Here is a 22,732-nt window from a genome sequence, read left to right as displayed (position 1 = left end):
GGTTACCGGTGGCTTTTCAGCACTACGTTCAAGCGCGGGAGCTAAGGCGGTCTGGTCTGACTTTTAGATTTTCAATGTATGTGGTCCGACCTCTACTACGGTCCCTACTGCTCCCACGGAAACATTTGTGGTGTTATTTCCAAGGTACATCACCATAAGGCGCCAGAAAGCAATTGTCCGGCATGACTGACTATGCACGAGCCCCGCAGGTGTGAGACACTCTGTCCGACACAGCGGTCGCCAGAGGGGGAGTCAGTGCCCGCCGCTTCACCTATTTCACTGCGCCAGCAGCAAGCGTCCGAGGGTAAACAAACTCGACCTCACACTGCAATGCCGCCACGCCTAGGACAAACACCTAGAGTGCGCGCTGAGAAACCTCCTCCATCCCCAGATTTTCTCTCCTGGCGCCCGCTCTGACTCGAGCCTGCGCACAAACGTCGGGCGATCCCTCAAATAAACGTCTTGTATTGATCGTGTCATCTCTGGAGATTAGGCAGAGGGGAGAGGGCGACAGATCAGTTATCCTACGGTAAATAGTTTAAGTAAGGTATCCGACAACGTAATAGGGCAAAAACGCAATTTACGGACACATTGTTACCGCTTTTTATATGGATTTTTTTCTCAGTTACCCTATCCTCTGAGCAAAATAGCCAGCTACGGGAATGCTATAATAAGATATGCTCTCTATTTTTGCGACATTAGTTTTGTTTTCTGACGCAGTCTTTATTAAGCGCCAAGTTTAACCAACACGACATAGATAGCATAAGGTATTTTCACTCCGACCCTTGGCGTGGACCGACTGCGATAGAATCTAATGGCGACATTAGTTTTGTTATATGACCCAGTCTTTATTAAGTGCTAAGTTTAACCAACACCACATAGATAGCACAACGCATTTTCACTCGGATCCTTGGCGTGGACCGACTGCCATAGAATCTAATGGCGATGCTCCCGAGAAGGCAACAATGATTTTGACGTCACCACTTTCGTCATGCCGGCCTTGACAATGAAAATTCTGGGCCAGTAGCATGACGTAGTGCACAGGCCTTGTGCTCTCTAGGTGCTGTTGGTTTAACACGCCAACAGTAAAATCGGCCCTGCATCAGAAAGCTGAGAATATCATTTTCATGCCTGGACATCGAGGGTGTAGCATCACTGCGACATCTGCTGGAAACAGCGTAATACACATCTAAGAAAGGGTGTGCCTCAGAGATATCTGTATTGAATAAGGAGGCCATGAGCGATCTGGGCTATTGTTTTAAACACTTGTTTCACGCTCTGACGTCATCTTGCAGATGGCTGACGACATATTTCTCTACAGCTGCCTTCTTTTTCGCACGCAGCGGTTACGTGATTTGTGCGAAGCATATGCAATGGCGTGGGCAGCTCCAAAACGCCCCGTCTCCGACGTCAGCGCTCAGTTTAACTTGTCTTTGCGACTGCATTTTAGTGTGATGGCAGTCAGAAACCCGACAGTGCGTTTTTTGTTGCCATTACACGGCCACTATCATGCCGCTGGCTTCAGAAGGCCTTCTCTTCAATGCCGTCCTCACTATGATGAGAACAAAATCGATCTACACTGGCATATTTCACTAATAATCATGGGTGAGCTGGAGCTTCCGTGACAATTTGAATCTATGATCTAGCCATGCGAACTAAGCTGCTACCAAGCACTTCGTGAGGAATTTTGTGTGGAGGTTAGAGTGCCACGCAGACTCTGAATGTCGGGGTATCTACAAGTGTTTGAAGAGACAGCGCAGGCAAATACCATAAAGAATGAAAACATGTTTTGCGTCCGTTTCTCAAGACCAAGTTGTTTTATAGAAGCTAGCGCCATTGTTTTGACCAATAAGCAAGTCAGCAGGGTCACAGTTTCTGCTACGAAAGCCTGCTGCTGCTTTAGCAATGAATTCAGAACTGCATGATGGGGCGCAGCCAAAATGGCGAACGCAATACGTGTACTAGCTACTTTGGCACAAGCACCTGTTTGCAGTAAAACGTCTGAGTGTCTGCGTGCGGCTGCGTACTTCTGTGCATCTGTATGTGTTTCTGTGCGTGTGTTTGCGTGTGTGTTTGGGTATGTGTCTGTAATTAGTAATGGTGCGTTTGTCATCAACCACCATGGAGGCGTAATGGCTTTGACGTTGCGCTGCTAAGCACAAGGTGCGCGATCAAATTGCGGCCTCCGGGGCCGCATTTTGGTGAGGACGAAATTCAAGAAACGCCGATATACCGTGCATTAGGGACACGTTAAACAACCCCAGGTGCTCAAATGTATTCTGCAGGGGCTCCCTACGATATGCCTCATAACCATACAGTGGTTTTGGCACGTACAACAGAACTTAATTTGTCATGAGCATGTATTGATACTACGCAGCCTCGAATGCCCTTCATGCTTGAAATTCGTGGACAGCATGACGTCATTTGTAGCAGCTTCACTATGCTGTATTCCAGAAAGAGCTTTTTACGTTTCTAGTGAAAGCTGGGCTCAACAGAAGACAAACTATTTTCTATCGACAATTATTTCGCGCAAACATTATTCCTTCTTGTTGTGATTGTATTGTAGGGGTAAGCTGATTTGTGGATGCCCTTCTCATTTTCGGCCATAGTCGAATGGGATAAATAAGATGTCCCAAGACTTGGATGCACCTCTGTTATACAACAGATGAATAAAATTTGATCCTATAACAAAGGTCTGTGTTATTCAAAAAATGAGTTGGAAGGAGCTCAATCCTTAATAGAAAATTCCGCATTTTACTCCGACACATCCATGTAATTTCCAAAGGTGTGCCACATAATTTCTATATATTTAATGTGGATTTCATTTAAAGTCCGTTTAATTTTAATAGGACCTAAACGGAAAACATTTGGCATTGTAGGAGTCCATCCAGAACATTTCAGCGGGGACATACAGCGTGCGCCGGCTAAAATGCTCTAAGCTAATTAAAGAACAATCACTGAGACCTGAGGTTTTGGAAGAATGGCTTTTTGTGAACCTTCCACAAACAGGAATATTTTGGACATATACATAAGTATATGTTTTTCCTAATCATTTTGACTTTTCTTACTGTCTAATGGTGTAACTGCAAAAGGGAAATTTGCCATCGTACAGAAAAACATCACGTACAATAGTTTACAGCCAGCTATATTTTTCTAGACCGCTACCTTGTGAAAGTGACAACGCATCATCTTAACCGTTGAGAGTGGCGAAGGGCGTCTTGCTTCTTATTGCGGCTCTAAAGCCTAAGCCGGAGGGCACTGGTCACGCTTTCAATTTCACTTGGCGGCTACCTACATTTACGGCGTCGCGAAGTCAGCCGTGGAGACAAGTCAGTCAATCTCCTATGAGAACGCTGCTGTTGTTTAGGCGAGGAATGTGGTTGCGAGCTCGCTCTTTATTTTATGTCGTGTTTCGTGCCATGACATTCAAACATCGTGAATGTACGCATGAAAAACAAAGCAGGCTGAAACATTTAAACTATGACATGCTGGTGTGAGGAACAAGATTGGGTCTCTGTTCTTGCTGCTTTAGACCAACATATATATATATATATATATATATATATATATATATATATATATATATATATATATATATATATATATATATATATATATATATATATATATAGTGTTTTATTTTATAATGAAAATATATTTTGGAATCTCACCCTCGACATGTTGCACAATTCCACCTCTTTAATTATATTGCTCCCAGAGGCAGGAACTTGCACAACACGTGGACGTGGATATTGTAATCAACAAAGTATTGCTAATTACCTTTCACACTAGTTACTTTACTCTGGGTATTGTGATTTAGAAATTGTAGCCCTTAAATACATATCCACTTGGAAAAAGCCGCAGACCTCAAACCTCCCGCACGTCATAACTTGAGAAGGTATTGACAAAGCCAGTGGAATACAGAAATATCGAATCAGCCGTCCTCGGAACCTAAGAGCTCGAAGCGATGAGCGGTTCACATTATGTGTGCAGATGCTGCATATGGACACTGTCGCCGCCAGCGAGGCAGATGCCAACTCGGCGCGGTGGGCTAGATGTTCCCTGGAGACTTGGGCTTCACGTAAAGACATTCATACTTGGGCAGTGCTTTCAGAGAGGTCAGGCACGTTCGCGGGGACTGCCAGCACAAAAGAGTGTCGGCATGAAATGTGGTGATCGCACTGCTCTCTTTGGCGCGGCTGTAATTCTGGCCCGCCGGGGCCAAACTTGAGTGAGGCGAAGCCGTTTGCAAGTTGGTGGCCGTCCTCCGAAGGCATTGCTACGGCAGAGACGGACGTATGCTCAGATGCATACGGGCTTTAAGCAAGAATGGCCACGGTTGTATGCGACGAGTGGCTGCCATACAGCAGGAAATAGGGAGAAAGATATCGGTGGTGGTCTGCGTATCGGCGGTATTGCATAGCTGACGAAGTGCTGAATGAGGTCCCAATTTGCGTGACCACAAGCTGCATATATTGCAAGCCGGTCAACAAGACTGACGTTTAGACTGTCAGTGAGTTCCTGAGTTTGAGGGTGCTATGCAGTGTACCACTGCGCAGCTAGCTTACTGGCCGTTTAACCTGTTCTCTTGTACGACTGCGTAGCACCCTCAAACTCACGAGCTTACTGACCGTTTAATCTGTTCCCTTGGTGACCGGCTTGTAATATATAGAGCTTGTGGTCATGCAAATTGTGACCTCATCGGTGGGCAACGTCGGACCGAGCGAAGATGGCTTAAACTACTTTGCTTAAGTAAAGGCGTCTGCGATCGCTGCGAAATTCCTGAGGTGGACCGCGTCGCAGAATGAAGCAGTGCAGGAGGCAGTAGGTAACAACGCGTGCGGGAATGTGGGGAGGGCAGTGGGTTTGATGTATCACGTGCTTTGGTCGTCGTGTACAGTCCCTTGGTGCTGGGTCACACGTGACAGGCCGTGGTACAGGTTAAAGACCCGCCTTCGACACCGTCACCAGCTATTCACGTAACACCCGTTACTCGTCGTTCCAATTATCCACGTCACCACTTACCCTCTCCAAAGCAACCTCGTTTTCTGGCTCGAGAAGCGTAAAACTGATTGTCGAAGTCTACTAGGCAAGGACTGCAACTCCGTCGTGAAGCAAACGCTCTCGTCGTCTTCTGTCGAATATAATCGATGCTTTCGTTGAGGCTGTTCGCAAATCATCTGTAGTCGACATTGAAACCGCCGCCTTTGTTATGGAGACAAAGTTGTGTCGCTCATTTCTGACAGTCACGACACCACTTTTTGAACTCTCCCCTGCTCCGCATGGCAAGCCTACATCATGTTCACCCTTTATGGACGTGTATGGCTTGTGTCGTAAGTGAGGACGTTGTCTGCATAATTTAGTTTGTTGTCCCTTTCTTATGTTCTCATGACCTTAGCCTCAGTTGCATTTCTTCTTGAGCCACAATGTCACCATTCATGATCATGTCATTATCATGTCATTGCACGTGCTGAGCGGAACTCTCGCCGACGTTAGACGAGATCATTAACCACATTACTCCGATTTTCATTAAATTGCGGCAGCGATTGAGTGCAGTGGAAACCACTAATGACATGCGATTGCTACAGTCTGCCGGAGGACAATTTTTCTTTTACCGTGTAAGCTAATACACCCCAAAGCACTACAGCAGACCGCTAATATGCGACGTTCTACTACTACTCTTGCAGAAAAACTTAGCGCATTTGCCTCATTTAAGGGCATGGGAGGAGCTCAGCATTGCAGATGAAGGCGGACCCAATCTGTCAGTCCAGTCGAGATGTTGCATTACTAGTGAGAAGAGATGCCGATCGAATCTTTGAATGATTGTGACCACCAAGGTAAGGCTGCAAGTTGTTTTAAAGTTAACGTGCCTTTGACTAGAGCATCTATGTTTCGTGTCCCTCGGTTAGCAAATCTGTCTGTAGGCGAGTACCTGTTAGTATATGATAAAAAAATTGGCTACATAGCTGAGAACTCACAGGGAATAAGTGGCCATTGAAAACGTGTGTGTTTAGTGTAATAAAATATTCAGTGAAGGAATATAACTGGTACATATATAAACCCTCTTAGTGGTCTTATAACTGGTACATAAACCCTCTTAGTGGTCTGCCCAGAGAACGGATCTGACATTGCAAGAGCGCATGATATTTAACGGCTTCAGTTACTGTCCAACAGTTTTTACATTTGGTTTTGCACAAGCTTGTCAACAAAATATTTTCTGTGACTAAACGCAAATACTATAATTTGACCATTTAACTGCCTAACCAAACCATCACGGGCGTACGCTCATGTTTGGTATTTTCCACTGCCACCAAGTTTGCCTTTTTGACATCCAGAATCAGCAGGAAGCAAAGCGATAAGCTTTATTTCGCCTTCACGTTCTTCGTATATCAAACCTTTTCAATCATAAAAGGAACACCTACATGTTAGCACAGGTGATACGCCAAAATTTCACCGACCTAGCTTTTTTCACAGCCTTCTTGATAATGACGCTTTTCTCCGACATTCATTCATCCAGCGCCTTACGTATCCGATCGCATAGAGCGCGCACAAAACATTCAGCCGCTATTTGCGTGAACAGATACATAATCTCGCCTCTAGTATTTTCGCAACGCTACTGCAAGGTCATGTACAATAGTACAAAACCATTCGCCTTATTCTCAACCCTTCTAACACGACTTCAATATGGTTTTTGTTAAGAGCAACGCATGTTAAACCATCCGCGTTGCTCTTTAACTTTCTTAATTTATTCCATTCGTGTTTTAATGCTTTCTATTCCTATTTTGGGAAATTGTGAAATGGTATTCTTATTATATTATTACAATGTATTATTGTCTAAGAATGTATCTATTATCTTTGTACTATTCTTCCCATAATAGTAGATGCATTGTACGTTTATTTTTTTTCTGTGCTTTCTATTTACCATCCTGTTTCTGACTACACATTTTGATGAGAGTGCTGGTTCCACTAACTTATAACATAGTTATCCCGCGCATCCTGCTCATGTGTTACTCTTGTTCTGTATCTTTGGGGCAAATAAATGAAATGAACTGTAGAAGGATCGGCGTTTGGGCGAGTTGGTACTAGTTTAACATCTTGAAGTCTCAGCGCAATATTGATACACACATATTGCGTGTTGTGGCTGATCCACGAGGGCGCCCCGAGGAAGATGACGAAGACACTCTGGCTCTCGAGCAGTCGGCTGAACTGGCCAGCGCTGCAGTTGCCCCTTATAAATACACTTTGTAAATCGTCTCCAGTCTTAATCCTTCGTTCGCGCAACATTTTGGTGGAGGATGCCGTTTCCCGTCTTCGCCACGGAGATCCACAGCGGCCGCATCGTCCTGCTTTCCGCCATGGCTCTCGGTGACGACACCGCGTCTCTTTCTACTCCTGCAACCCCGACAACAACGTACGTTACGATTACCTATCCCCGCGATTCTGGCATATTTTCCGGCCAAGATAATGCCGACGTCGAGGACTGGCTCAGCCCGTATGAGTGTGTTAGCCGAAACAGCCGCTGGGACCCTGCCATTATGCTAGCGAATTTCCTATTGTACTTGGGCGGAATTCCTCGTGTCTGGTTCCGGACACACGAGGACGAGATCTCTAGCTGGGATGCTTTCAAGGAGAAGCTCAGCGACGTCTTTCGAAAACCCACCGGTTGGCAGCTGGCTGCTAGAAAAGAGCTTGCTACCCGAGTTCAGTCTTCTACTAAATCGCATGTCTCGTACATTCAAGACGCGCTCGCTCTTTGCTGGAAAGTCGACGAGAAAATGGCCGAGATTGACACAAAGTCGGCCACATACTCGAAGGCATCACGGATGACGTGTTCAACTTGTTGGTCTTCAACAATTTGTCCACATCGACGTTATTTTCAAGGAGTGCCACCACTTTAAGCTCGCTCGCCAAGAGCCACCGCGTCACTCCACAGTTCTCCCGCCTCCCTAACACGGTTGCGACGTGGTCTTGCGTCGACCATACCGCTCCACCACCTATGAGCACGTCACACGTATTGTTCGCCACGAGCTTGTGGTCACAAGTCCTGCGCTGTTCCATCAACGCCCACTCGACACCACCATCGACCAGCCAGCCCCAGCGAACTCTCCCATTCAGGCAGTTAAGCGGCAAGAATTTGCAAACCTAGGTTTTCCTGCTTCCTGCTCCGTCTCCCGACCTGACGCCCGACCGCTACCGACTGCTACGCCTCACGGCAATCTGTATTCCCCTCCCAGATACCGTAACCCTACCGAGTGGAGAACTACGGACGACAAGCCCATTTGCTCCCGTTGCCTCCGCATTGGCCACGTCGCTCGCCATGGCCGCCCCTCCTGAACGTCACCGTATTGGAGCTCCTTTTCCCCATATCCTCGCCCAAACGCCGACTCGCGCTGCTACTAGCCTCGGCATATGCCTTCTACCTCTGACCTATCCGTTGATTTCAGTCGTCCTGTTCGCTCGCCGTCATCTCAGCGCTGTGAGGCCCCATCGCCGCAGCCATGCCGCTATTCGTCGCCGACCAATTATAGACCCGTCCGGGCGGAAAACTAGACCATGCAGCTCCTAGAGGTAGTGCGGCATTATCTTCGTCGTGTCGAAATCCTACATTGACTCTTCCAACTAACCAGAACTTACATGATGTTCACGTCGAATGTGTCCCTTTTACGGCGTTAATCGATACTGGAGCCCAGGATTCCATAATGAGTTGTAACCTCCATCGTCGACTGAGGAAGGTTCTCACGCCTCCTAATATTCGAGCCGTTCGCGTGGCCGATGGCAGCACTGTTGACGGCGCCGCAATGCGTACTTCCCGTATAAGTATCACCGACCGACATGTTCTTGTTATTTTTACAGCGCTGACCAATTGTCTCCATGACCTATTCCTCAGACTCCAATTTCTTACGGCGCATTCAGCTCTGATCGACTGTTCTGCTGGTACCCTTTGCCTCGAACTTCCTCTACTCGCGCTTATTCGTGCCAAACTGCCGAACAACTTTAGTACGGCCACCTTCGTCCGCCTGCCACCTAAAGCCTTGACTTTCGTCGATTTGGTATCATCTTTTCCTGTGCCCGATGTTGATTACGTCGCTACACCTGTTCCTTATGTCCTTTTCATGCGCAATATCACTGTGCCCCACTCCATCGTCACCGTCTCCGATAGCCGGACATGCCTCCCTGTCATCAATTTCGGCCTGGCAAAGGAAGTTCTACTCAAAGGCATATCGGTTGCAACGCTCCCTGCTACCCAAAATGACCCCATGACGACGTTTTCCGCATATGTCTGCTCCGATTCTTCACCATGTCCACAGGACGCTATTTACCCAGACGCAACATTTTGGCCCATGATTGCTGCGGACTTATTGCCTGAACAAGCAGCAGCTCTGTGTCACCTTTTGGTTTCCTACCACGACATATTCGACCTCAGAAATCGCCAATTGGGCCAGACTTCAATCGTTAAGCATCACATAAATATTGGTGATGCCAGTTATATTCATTGCGGGCCATATCGAGTTTCTGCTCAAGAGCGTAAGGTTCTTCAAGATGAAGTGAACAAGGTGCTTTACAAAGGCATTGTTGAACCTTCGTCGAGCCCTTGGGCGTCGCCCGTGGTGCTTGTTAAAAAGAAAGATGGCATATGACGTTTCTGCGTAGATTATCGTCATCTAAACCGCATTACCAACAAAGACGTCTATCCCTTGCCTCAGATTGACGGTGGCAATTACTTTTCATCAATAGACCTGCGGTCTGGTTATTGGCAAATTTCTGCGGATGAAAAAGACCAAGAGACGACCACGTTAGTCACTCCTGACGGTCTATATCACTTCAAAGTTATGCCATTTGGTCTATGCAACGCCCCAGCAACGTTCGGACGTATGATGGACTTTTTGCTTCAAGGGTTCAAATGGTCAGCATGCCTCTACTATCTAGACGGCGTTCCCGTATTTTCGCCTACATCTAAGACACACCTTGAGCGCTTATCGTCTGTTCTTGAAGTCTTCGGCGAGGCTGGACTCCAACTAAATTCCTCGAAGTGTCACTTCGGTCGTCGGCAGATTACGGTGTAAGGCCACCTCGTCGACGCTTGCGATATTCTACCAGACCCGGAGAAAATTGGTGCTGTCATACCTTTTCCTGTACCTCAGTCGGTCAAAGACATCCGAAGTTTCATAGGACTCTGCTCCTACTTCCGACGCTTCGTTAAAGACTTCGCAGCGATTGCATGACATCGTACTGATCTTCTGATGAAGGACGTGCCGTTTATGTGAGGCCCCGCTCAAACAGCCGCGTTTGCCCACCTCACCAACATTCTTACCCCGCCACCTATACTAGCCCACTTTGACCCGTCCTCTCCTACACAGGTGCGTACCGATGCCAGTGGTCACGGCATCGGAGCCGTCTTAGCCCCGCGCCAGCAGCGTCAAGATCGCGTTATCGCGTACGCTAGCCGCCTCCTCACAGCAGCGGAGCGTAATTATTCGATTACAGATCGAGAATGCCTGGCTCTCGGCTGGGCGGTTACCAAATTCCGCCCGTACTTGTATGGCACGCATTTCTCTGTAATCACGAAACACCATGCACTCTGCTGGCTTTTCTCACTCAAGGACCCTAGCGGCAGGCTTGCTCGCTGGGCTCTGCGACTGCAAGAATATTCCTATGCAGTAGTGTACAAGTCGGGCCAATTACATCAAGATCTATGCAGACTGTTTATCACGCTATGCAGTGGACGAACCACCCACCGATCCTGACCCCGATACCGACGCTGGCGTTTTCTCCGTTTCTCAGCTGCTACACGTTGCCGACGAGCAACGCCGTGATGCCACTTTGCGCGCCATCATTGATGGCTTGGAGCCTTCGCTTTCTGGTTCTTTCCTGCACCTGTTTGTTCTCCGGGATGGTGTATTATGCCGCCACAATGTACGCCCCAACGGTCCTGCCCTACTCCTCGTCCTTCCTAACCACATCCGCTCAGCTGTTCTTCAAGAACTTCATGATTTACCAACGGCAGGTCACCTTGGCGTCTCCCGCACCCACGACCGGATTCGCCGACACTTCTATTGGCCAGGCCTTACCCGCTCCATTCGGAAATACGCTGCAGCATCTGAAAAATGCCAGCGCCGAAAAACACCACCGACGTTCCTGGCCGGTTGCCTTCAACCCCTCGACATTCCTTCGGAGCCGTTCTTTCGCGTTGGCTTGGACTTACTTGGCCCTTTCGCTCTATGCACGTCCGGCAACAAGTGGGTCGATGTGGCGACAGATTACGCCACGCGCTACGCCATCACCAGAGCGCTTCCAACAAGCGGCGCCACAGATGTCGCTAGTTTTCTTTTACGCGACGTGATTCTGCAGCATGGTGCTCCAAGTCAATGGCTCACAGACCATAGTTGGATATTTCTTTCTCAAGTCATCGCCGACATCCTGCAGTCCTGCTCCACCAAGCACAAGCTGACTACGGCTTACCATTTACAGACCAATGGTCTCACTGAGCGTCTGAATCGTACCCTAACAGACATGCTTGCAAAATACGTCTCGTCCGACCATACTGATTGGGATCTTGCCCTATCCTATGTCACTTTTGCTTGTAATTCCTGGCGTCACGACACTGCCGGTTATTCCCCGTTCTTTCTGCTGCTCGGCCAAGAACCCATATTTCCACTGGACGCATCCCTTCCATCCGCCGCAGCAGAGACCAGCGAGTATGCACTTGACGCCATCACCAGGGCAGCCCAAGCGCTCGAAATTGCCCGCGCTCGCCTCCTGACCTCTCAAGAGAAGCAACGGAGCTTGTACGATCTCCAACACAGAGACGTCCACATTCCGCCTGGATTTCTGTTACTCCTGTGGTCCCCGACTCGTCACGTTGGCCTGTCAGAAAAACTCTTGTTTCTGTATACAGGCCCATATCGAGTGCTGCGTGCCGTGACTCCAATTACGTACGAAATCGCCCCACTCAGTACCAGTGGCTCACATGCCCCAAAATTCCACTGATGCTGTGCATGTCGCACACCTCAAGCCACCACAACTCTCCGGTTATCATGGATATTTAGAGGCCTCGGGAAGGTGCTTCCGCTGCCGGGGGTAACGATACATACATATTGCGTGTTTCTTGTGGCCGATGCACGCCGGCACCCCGACGAAAACGACGAACTCTCTCTGGCTGTCCAGCTGCCGGTAGAACTGGCTAGCGCTGCAGTTAACCCTTGTAAATATACTTTGTAAATAGCCTCCAGTCTTAATACTTCGTTCGCGTAACAATACGACGAAGACAGAAGGCAGGAACCTGCGGGACAGCGCTGTCCTGCGTGTTACTGCCTTCTGTCTTCGTCGTATAGTGCGGCCCCTTCATGATGTTAAGTGAAATAAACCAGAAAGTGTCCTAAGTTTATAAAAGATAGGTGATAAAATTTATCTTTGTACAAAAGGTAATTCAGGTGGTCTGGAAAGCCAACTCGTCATGTCGTGGTCTGCAGTATATAACCGAAGCTACAGTGGGACTGCGCTACTCTGAGGTCACCACTAACGTATAGACCATGTGCGGATGCCGTTTGGCGTGAGTCATTCTTAAAGCTAACGGGTCTTGCGGGCTCTTTCGCCAGCTTTCGTGGTGACTCGTAGCTGGTGGTCGGATGTTCAATGCCGAATCAAAGATTCCAATTCGAAAGGTTGGCTTTCTTGCGCAATCGAGTTGCGGGTAACAATTCTTGCGGGGTGCGTTCGTCACTAGAGAAACACGGAAACAGAGAAACACGATGGCTTTGGGACCCCTGAAGTATTTACATGCTGGCGTTCATCGCTATAGGGAAGGACAGCTTTCCTTCTTTCTCACGCCACCCTCTCCTCATTTGGCGGATGCGGTAGAAGGGCAGCCGCGTTCTATTGCAGCGCTCGCGTCACAGGAGTCAACACGTTTATGACGAATCGGCTTTTATGTATAGCCACATATGCTACCGTCAATGTTGCGCTGCTTACCTGCCCTGTTCTCTACAGAATTACTCAGTGAGATAACAAATGCTGCCTAAATATTCACAGTTGAACCGACATTCTAATTTTTAGCGCCTCATTCATTCACTAAAGGAAATAGCTTTCTTGAAGTGTTTAATTATTTAGCTACAATAGCGGTCATCATTGATGATTTCTGCACAATTTTTTGCGCGCTAGAGACCTTGACACGCAAATGTACTCGTCCAAGACATTGTTTACCAGTATTTCCTTATTCTACATGTGGTGTGACGACTGATCTGCCGTTTACGCCTCCCCCTTCCCCCCCTTATGTCGTCTCTATAAATAATTTAGTTGCGCTTTTGCGCCTTTTGCATATATGCGTAATTCTGGATATGCATTCTTCTTTTTTACACTCTCGATTGTAGAGTTCCCAAATACTTTGCCCTCTCTTAGTGGAAGAGCGGTGGGAACGATAACTATTTATTAAATTTCATTGCCGCAATACATGAGGGAACTTAAGATACCTTGGAAAGTTCCTGTTGCCTTGAACATCCCTTTACAATGTGTCCCCAGCAAACCATATTACGGACAACTGCTCAGCATAGCACACCAAATGACTAACTCATTCTCACATTTACAAGACTTCTACGTATACAGGTTGTTCGTACACATTGTGGTAATGTATTAACGCATGAAATACAATATAAGTTTAAAAGTAAGGATGCCCGCTTCGCATCGAAGGCTCAACTGACAATTGGTAGGTATTACAATGGCTTCTACGGGCTGGAGCACAATGCTTGGTCTTGCAAGCTTCTCCCACAAATTTCTGCAGCAGGTGAACGCAGGTTTTTTTCAAGCGGCATCGCAAACACGGGCATGCAGTACATTGCAGTGGCTGTAGCCACAATTTGCGTTGTGGTGGTAAGCGGATATCGTAACTGTACAGGTAAGTAGTGCTTTCAATAAGGGCTCCGTAGCATACAAGCTCTTCGTTTCGGGGCCCTTGCCGCATCGGAAGATGGAGGTGGTGTGCAGGCTGTCCTGAACACATTGTACCAGTATAGCTGCAAAGATTACTCGCCGCGTTGGATCTTTATTTTTTTAAGCAGAGAACAATTTTCAAGCACAGCCGCGTGAAAATTGTCCTGCGCGATCTGCTTAGGCGCTCGGTTGATGATTCAAGCGTCACGTCCAGGTCACTTGGTTCTAATACTCAGCTGTTGACAAAGTTACCAACGTAATACCCGTCAGCTTTACGGCCGCAGGAACGCATAGATAATTTCTGACTCCGTGCTAAGTTAGACAGCGACGTCCACGGATCAACCCCTGATTGAATTCCGGATTGCCCTAATTGCAAACGCCATATCAGTGAGGGCTGAGATTGTATACTAGCGTTGAAATAGTTTTGATGCCATCTCTAAGCCGCTGTAGGCCACAATTAGCAGTCAGGAATAACCATCAATGTCGCGTCAGCAAGAAGGTCCTGACCGTCTTCTAAGTGACCCCTTGCGGTAACAATTACAAATCCGTCATCAGAAAGGGTCCTTATCCTTTTGTAATCTTATCAAAATTCACGTTTGTTTCGTAGTGCTTTGTGCTGGCTGCAGCACGGATGTCATCCAGTTAGAGTTATTACTTTACAACACTTGGAATTATAGCGAAACAGTTTGCGGCCCAAACCAGCTGTAGCGCCAATTTCAAAAGAGGCAGACTATGACGTCGAGTAATATAAGGGCTGACATTACGTTTAATGCCAATATGTAATTCATACGAATTCTCTTCATAAAGAAAGAACACTGAGTGCAGAAGGTTGTACACAAAAAAACTTCATGTGTCTCTTCTTCTCTAGCAGGGACTGGTAGCAGATCTTGCATACGAGGTACGAATGGCACTGCGAAGCGTAACAAAAGGAGGCGAAGCCTAGTTTTGCTTAATCTTTACGCATAATTTTTCATCGCCTGTATCAAGTGCATTTTGTATTATCCGACAGTGGTCGAAGAATTGTACGCGTTCGCCCTTTTAGCAAATCATACCATGGTACACCGACATTTGCCGTTTTGGTCTTGGCTTACTGACTCCACGTACTGCCATTTCAGAATCAGGGGGCTGCGACTCTCAGCCTGAATGCAGCGAACTGGAAGAACCCGTGTTCGGAAACCCTCGGTTAGACTCGTTCTGCCGACCTTTGTTTACTCCCCATTCTGAGCGGGAGAAACTCCGAACCTGCGTTTGCAAGCACGGTTACGTACGCAACTCCTGGGGTGAGTGCGTGCCAAGGAAGGATTGCATGCGCTGCAAATTTCGCTGGCAAAGGGACTTCCGAACCTGTGCATCCGGCTGCCCGGCGACATGCAATAGGGCCGATGACATCGTGTGCCAGATTCCCTGCGCCCCAGGATGTGAGTGTCCGCCTGGCTGGAAAGAGTAAGTTGAGCCGCAGTAGGATTTGTGATGGTTCATCTTGATAGAAATAACACAAGCGAAGACGACACATATGACTAGACGACAAGGCAAGTGCCGTTACAGACAAAAGTTGTTACTGGCGCATGTTCCATCATGTAATATTATGTGTAGTGTGCTTTTGTGTAAGTTCTGACGACATGACAACTGCCGATGACAATAATCGGTAGTAGCACGAGTCCGGTGATCTAGTCTTATGAGTCATCTTTTGTACCATTTCTTCCAAGGTTTACGTTGGTTTACGTTGACCTAGAGTGTTACTGTGTGAACTAATAAATTGCGCATTGTTGTCAACTTCTGGTCTGTTGAAGCTATGAGCCAATCGTATATAGGCGAAAGCAGCCTCTTGAGCCTACGCCACCTCACAACCTTGCCGAAAAGTAACGCATATGTGCCGTAACTCCCACATTCAATATTCACACATAACACCTGCGAGATTATACATGAAAAATTGGCCGTGCATCTATTTTTACAGATGATTGCGAAGTTATTTTTTAGCAATCTCGCTTATGGTCGCTTATTCAATTGTTGATACCGTGTTCGATATGCAATCTAGGTTATGTTGGTTGTGAAAATGGGGATAATGTGTATTATACGTTACGATGATAATTATGAAGAGCGGCTCAGACCCAGTGACGCATACATACGCGAACCAAGTTGGCGTCAAGAAGGTTCACTGAAGAGAGGCACATACAAAGTGTAACATACTCGGTCATGCAAGTTGGCATAAAAGAGGTTCATTGGAAACCGGCTTAATTCAACACCTCTTTGGCAACCTTTTTCAAGGACCCCGAACGCTAACGTGACGTCACTCATTTGAGATTGCACACGATGTGCGCTTCGCCGGTCGGATTCAGCAAAGAACACATTTCATGGTTTCTTCACTCGCTCGTTTGTTTTAAGGCGATATGGCATTTACAGTTACTTCGCGTTACAGTTACATTGGCCAAACCGGCAAATTCCCGAGAAGATTAAAAGAGAACCAAAGGGACCTCTCCAACAAGAAAAAAGCCTCGAATGCCCTTGCTGAGCACGCCGATAATCGCAAGCACCGCATAGATTGTGAAAACGCTGCTATTATACCTCTGGAAAAGAATCCGATCACGCGACTCTTGTGAGAATATTTCTTTATTCAAACTACGGACAACAGTATCAACAGGACTGATGGAAATCTGCCTGCCAACTACACCCGTTTTCTGCGTCATATTTTGGCATAAAAACGACTTGCGGCTCTTCCACGCTTCTAGTGGAATCAAGAAACCCGTAGGGGTCCCGAAACGTCTCTGTGTTATTTTCAACTTGACTTGGTCAGTTACAAATGCAGCACAAGTTCCGTCACATGCCCCAGCGGCTCAAGTTAGTCCCCCCGTTACCCAAGGCCACCAAACCGACGCTCTACCCATCGGGCCTTGCCCAACCCAACTTGATGTAAAAGAGATTAGCCGAGGACAGACATGCATGCAGACAAAGAGACAGACGTACCACAAACTGGCTGATGTCTCGAAAGCAGACGTAGTCACAAATTATTACTGTGACCACTGTGGTTTGACTTTGTCATTCTTGGTCCACGTGATTAGAAATAATGCTAATCACAAAAAACCCATATGTAGTCGGCTATCATATAGGATCAGCGGAATGAAAAATATAGAACATATGCATTTTAGGCAATCTTCGACAATTCGACAATATGGCGGAAAGCCACACTGTATACAATAGATGTGGGTCTGATTGAACGGAATATGATTGAGTCATATTGAACTCGTGATGATTGAATGGGTGCATGCTCATCAGCAAAATTAGTGAGGCACAATTTGCCTTTAAGTAAAATCTTTGTGCGTCGCCCAACCTACATCTATTACAAAGTATTAACATAGTGGTGACCCACTGACTGTCAAAGCATCAGTAATAATGTATATATATTTATATTTTTCTGCAAAAATCGAAGCAAACAAATGGTTAGGGTCTAAAGGAGCATAACCACAAATTACGGGAATCATTAAGTAAGTACTATATTTACTCGAAACAGCGTCAGCGACATGTTTATATAACTGGTTGGTGCTAAGTACACATGCTTGAAAGACCCGTTATAGGATGCCTGTGAATCATCCCACATGCACTCAGTGCTCCTTCTTTCGCTCTTTTCCTTTTTCTATTCCCCTTTCCCCTACCCACAATCTATGGTAGGAAACCGAGCACTCGTCTGGTTGACCTGCTTGCCTTGCCTCTGCTTGCTTTCTCTCTCTCTCTCTCTGGTTGGCCCCTGAAGTTCGTGCAGTAACTGAAACAATTTAATTTCACCAGCTTTCCCATAAATCAATGTAATTCCTTTCAAAACAGCCTCCGTTAGACACAATGCACAGCCTCATTATTTATTTTTTCATTTATGAAAGCAATTTATAAACTCAACTTGTGTTATGTGCCGCTGCACTGATGTCAGTTCCTTTTGTATTGTCATCACACTACCGAAATTCAATCTCCAGAGCACAAGTTTGCTTCAGGGTAACAAAAGAAGTAGCAGAGGTCTAAATCTGGTGACTAGGAAGGGTATTCAAATACAGTGATAAAAATGCGTGCCCAAGGCTCGCGCACTAATAAAGTAGATTGCGTAAAGGCATTGACGCGGTGGAGGATACGGTGTCCCCCCACAGACAAACTTGGCGTACGAGTCACTTCACGATTTACACGTAGGAAGTGGCACGGAGTTTGACTTTAAGGTACATACGTAGAGGGCATAATTCAATGGCAATCAAAGACACAATTCAGGCGAACTTGTCTCACACTATTCTGCCACTTTCTTCGTTGTCTTGCCTCAGCTTTCTTTCTTCAACTCCTTGTTCTGTGACTTAAGCTCGATGTCACATTTGTTTATCCAAGTTATGTCTGCTTTGACGACCCTTTGTAACAACTATCCGCGGCTGTCCAAAACTTGCCATTTAATGCAGCATTATTTTCCTCCCAACTTCTTTCTCAGGAGTCAGCAGTTTCGGCACCACCTCCGCATAACATTTTTCTTTACTGCGATAGCAATTTTTTTAGAAGCCGTCACCGCGATGTTCCGTATAAAGTCGAAGGGCGATAACACCGTCACCGCGTGACACATGTTGTATGTCCGAGTGAAAGTACGGGAGGGAATCCAAGGATCGCGGCTCAAACTGGCGCGCACGAGGAAGGAAAGCGGAGAGCAAACGCGCCGTCTTCCGTCGCACGAAACGCCTAGAGGGTATGGGAGGGAAAGAGGGCGGGAGAGGTGGGCGGCGTTGTGCTCCGGCAGCAACTGCGTATTTCGCGACCGGGAGCAAGGGAAACTGACGATCGCTGCTCATTATCGCGCGCCATATATGGGGGAAAGTGGGATGGCAGCGCGGGAGGTAGGGGGGGGGGTGGCTTTGACTCCACCAAAACTTCCCGTACTTTGCACGGTTATTTATATTTGCATTGTTATTTTCATATTCGAACAATATTGAGGTGCCGAAATGCGCAGGACCTACTTGAACACAGGGTTTTTCGTTGTTTTTCTTTGTGACATCCTTTTCATGGGACATAAGCAGGATTTGAATAACTTCCACATCATTCTAGTCCAATGGTAAATAAAATTTAGTGCTGATCTCTTGTTTCGTCTTTTCGTCTATATCTATGTCGACGAAGACTAAAATTATGTTTCCTGAATAAGTGCATTATTAAAATTCTGCCTTGTCATGCAGCCATCTGGTTTCCATAAAGGTCCATGGGTGCTTTTCAATAAAGAGAGAGAGTGGGCGAGCTGCTACACCCACGTTCACTTTTTTGTTGTCTCACTGCGAAACATTTGAGGCAGACGTCATACTTTGTTGTAATAGAGATGGTACAGTCGAAAGCACTGAAGAAAGCATACTTTTTGATAATTATGCAAATGAATTTGCTTAATTATCAAATTATGAATTTCCAGCATTTGTTGCGAAGGCGTCCACGAAAATTGCCCACTAGCAGCCGGCGCGGTGATTTCGATCTTAAATACGTTGCCTCAGTATATAACGAAACGAAAACACGCATACATGCGCGCTCAAATTCTGCGAGTGGAAGTTACGTAATGGCCGGACCATTTTTATTACTTCGCTTGGCCCACCCTGTATACTTATGTGATAAATACCGCAGGCGAAGCGACGTGCGTGCCACACTTGGCAAGGAATTGTAAGGCGCTCCATTTCGAAACAAAACAAATACAAGTTTTATGGCGAACATAGCTTCAAAGCAAATATATGGCCGAAATAGCATGGAATACCTTGCATTAGAGAGCTCTGGTAACTACCACCATCCTTAACAGGCAAGTCTGTGGAGCACCATAGCAAACCACGCTGGCCTATGGTATCTCTAAGGTTAAGCCATTTTATATCATATCGTGAAACACGTTTGTCGCTCTCACCCAACGCTGCATTTTTGTTTTCACGTTAAGAGACTTTCATTTTCTCTATGCAGACACCCGGTCTTCGTGAGGATGTGCATCAGGGATGACAAGTGTCCTCGTAAATGTCGACGTCATTCGTCAGTTCAGCAGTGCGTATCGAGCTGTGCTCCAAAGTGCGGTAAACCTCGGCCCCTAAAGTGCGTTACAAGCTGTGGCACGCCCGCCTGTGTATGTGATAAAGGGTACGCCGAACTTCTGCGAGCAGGCGTGAAGTCCTGCGTGCGGCAAGAAAGGTGTCCCAAGCCCATCAGCTTGACTAATTTGTTTCCACCTGTGCGGAGAGATCATGCCATAGACCGAGAAACGTCATACGGTACCGGTGGGTATCTGGCAACCAGTGCAGGCGCGGGCAGAGAGCCTTCGCCATGGTTTAGTACAGCAGGCCTTGTCGGGCCCGGAGAGGCTGTAGGAAGAAGACCTAGATCCTCATCTATTAGCGAGCTACCTGGTGAAGGTGCTTACGATACCGGCACACCAGGTCTATCACCTCTTTTTGAAGAATCACGTGTTTCAGTATCGTATAATGAGGCACCTGTCGAACACTACCGAAGGGTCCCGCCCAATTTAGGCGATTTCGCATGGCGTGAGACTGCAAGATATGGTGGAGCGGGTGTAAGCTATTACCCATGGTCTGCTCAGTTACGGAATCCCGAAGGACTTGGTCGGATCGCCTTTAGAGTTTACCCATGGACTACTACACCACGTGTGACTGCGCGATATGTATTTAACGGTTACGGAGTTCCCCCATTGGTTACGCCTTTAGGTTTTCCTGAGGGATATGGTAAGGCCAATTCTGCTTATTACCCTTGGGGTACTCCGTTACGCGGGACCATGGGGTACGGCTGGGCTGGTTACGGAATCTATCCATGGGGAACGCCACTATTGGTTACCCCCATATATGGAAAATCTGCTTTGGGATTCCATCCATGGCGTAGACTGTCATCTGGTGTAACTAGGTATGGCGGATCAGGTGTTCGATTTCTTCGGTATTATTCATAGATATATGGCGCAGAACACATAGAAGCAGGTTTTAGTATGCGACCAGAGAGTATAAATACAGTTCGTTCCGACAGATATAGCATAAGTAACCACGACGATAATTATATTTCCATAGACGTGTATTTGGTAGCCATGTCGCAAGACATCTCCATGTCCATCTCGCATACTGATCAGAGGTCACCGCAACGCACTGCTTATAGGCAGACATAGGACTAAATCGAAACTGTCATTGAAAGGGCACGTAGGACAGGCGGATAAAATTGGTGTCCCGTTATCTTTCCTAAGAGAAAGTAATAAAATCCTATTTTTTTCAGAAACGCTGCAAGCACCTGTAGTGCATTTCTAAAAAGAATGTCGCACTCTCAAGTTTTCATACAAGACACACATAATAGCAAATTTGAATATTCACAGATATGCAGCAACATTACAAGCTAGACTCAGGCAACATGTACGGCTATCAAAAACCAGTGAATTTATGCATTACACATTGCAAAATGTGTTCAGACCAATTATGTCAAACATTTCTTGGAAAACATTACAACCATCACCACTGCCGGCAACGTAAATTTTAATGGGTGAATCGGGAATAATTTTTGAAGAATAATAACTTGTCAGGAATAGCGACATGGGCGAGGTGGTTTAGGTTGTTGGTGTAACTTCTGCATAGCGAAGCATAAAGAATGAGGCGCGAAGCACTGACAAACACGCAGGCAGTGCTCGTGCTTGTCCTGCTTTTTCTATTCGCTCTAACATTTTACCTTTTTCTCGGCACTTTGGTGTTGCGTGCTGCAGAAATTTCCCCATGATTTATTCGTTACATGTTACACCCAAATTCCTGCTTAATCATAGTAAAACAAAGCTAGGAACTCAACGATGTACAATGACCGGTGCATTTCTCAAATAACATGCGTGTTTGACATGGTTTGTCACTCTTTGCCCAAAACCCACGGCTAACGCATTTTTCAACTCATACTTCGGTACATCTTCTTACACTACACAAATAAAGGGAACCAGCTGCGAAGTCAAGACTTTTCTACACGCTACAAGGGGAAACCGAGTTGTATAAACATGAATACGGCATTGGAGGTGGTTGTCAAAACAAGCGGATTGCTTTAGGAATCCGCTGATTTAATTGTGAAAGTCCTTTGGGTACCGTATCGTTTTTTAAAACTGTTCCGCGGTCTTGAAGTCCGAAACTTTTTGTCGAGCCTCTTGTCATTGTAGCAAGCTTTGGCCTCGGTATTCTGCGGCCAAAGCCTCCTCCCGTTCATGCCAAGCCTCGGATAGCTTTTCTAGCTCATCTTTGTATTCTGTCACAGCCACCACAGCAGCACGCAGAGCGCCCGATTCGCCAACCCACGAGGTTCGCCAAACCCTAGCATGACGTCAGTGCCTCTCCGGCCAACCAGCGGGGTTCAGAGACACCAGCGCCGTTCACTTTGCCCTTCTGCGTTGTACTGTATGTCCACTGGCTCTGCCTCCGTGATAATCTTCCTCTTCGCTCTGAGGCATAACTTCATCACCGCTGTATCAGCTGCGAAATTTAGGCCTCTCACTCCGAGAGGCCTGAAAAGAGCCTGGACCTTGAAAGATATTTGGTTCACTTTTACAATCACTCAAAACATGCGAACCGCAGGCTCTCTGGAAGTACGGTGGGTCGACATCCATTGGCGCTAATCTCAGCCCAATGTGCTCTGTGGTAGCGTGAATAGTACATACAATTTTCAAGAATCTTGTTACGCAACGACGGAATGGGAGCTGAACTTTAGAGAAACTCAAAGATGGAGCGGATTCTATTGACACAAACACAGACTTACACTTCACCCGGCTTATCGCACAACTAACGAAGGTTCACGGTCATAACCGCTTGTGTTTTGCTTCGTGTGTGAC

At 46.8% G+C, this 22,732-nt stretch overlaps 1 protein-coding gene across 1 annotated transcript; it reads left to right on the top strand.

Moving 5' to 3' along the window:
• The first annotated feature begins 13,736 nt into the window (after window positions 1–13,736).
• Window positions 13,737–21,059, top strand: LOC139050710 (uncharacterized). Its single transcript, XM_070527352.1, has 3 exons — window positions 13,737–13,888; window positions 15,039–15,366; window positions 19,855–21,059. The coding sequence occupies exons 1-3, from the start codon at window positions 13,819–13,821 to the stop codon at window positions 20,840–20,842; spliced, it is 1,386 nt and encodes a 461-aa protein (XP_070383453.1). The 5' UTR covers window positions 13,737–13,818; the 3' UTR covers window positions 20,843–21,059.
• Window positions 21,060–22,732: the final 1,673 nt, after the last annotated feature.

Source organism: Dermacentor albipictus, chromosome 10 (genome assembly GCF_038994185.2).
Source record: "Dermacentor albipictus isolate Rhodes 1998 colony chromosome 10, USDA_Dalb.pri_finalv2, whole genome shotgun sequence".
NCBI lineage: Eukaryota > Metazoa > Arthropoda > Arachnida > Ixodida > Ixodidae > Dermacentor > Dermacentor albipictus.
The sequence above is the reverse complement of the archived record's forward strand: the minus strand, read 5'-3'. Positions and strand labels throughout refer to the sequence as shown.

Bases quoted from the DNA above. Each gene is read 5' to 3' on its own strand.
- LOC139050710 (XM_070527352.1), top strand. From the start codon at position 13,819: ATGCAGTACATTGCAGTGGCTGTAGCCACAATTTGCGTTGTGGTGGTA. The intron at 13,889-15,038 runs GTAAGTAGTGCT...CTGCCATTTCAG, and splicing joins CGGATATCGTAACTGTACAG to AATCAGGGGGCTGCGACTCT. The intron at 15,367-19,854 runs GTAAGTTGAGCC...TTCTCTATGCAG, and splicing joins TGTCCGCCTGGCTGGAAAGA to ACACCCGGTCTTCGTGAGGA.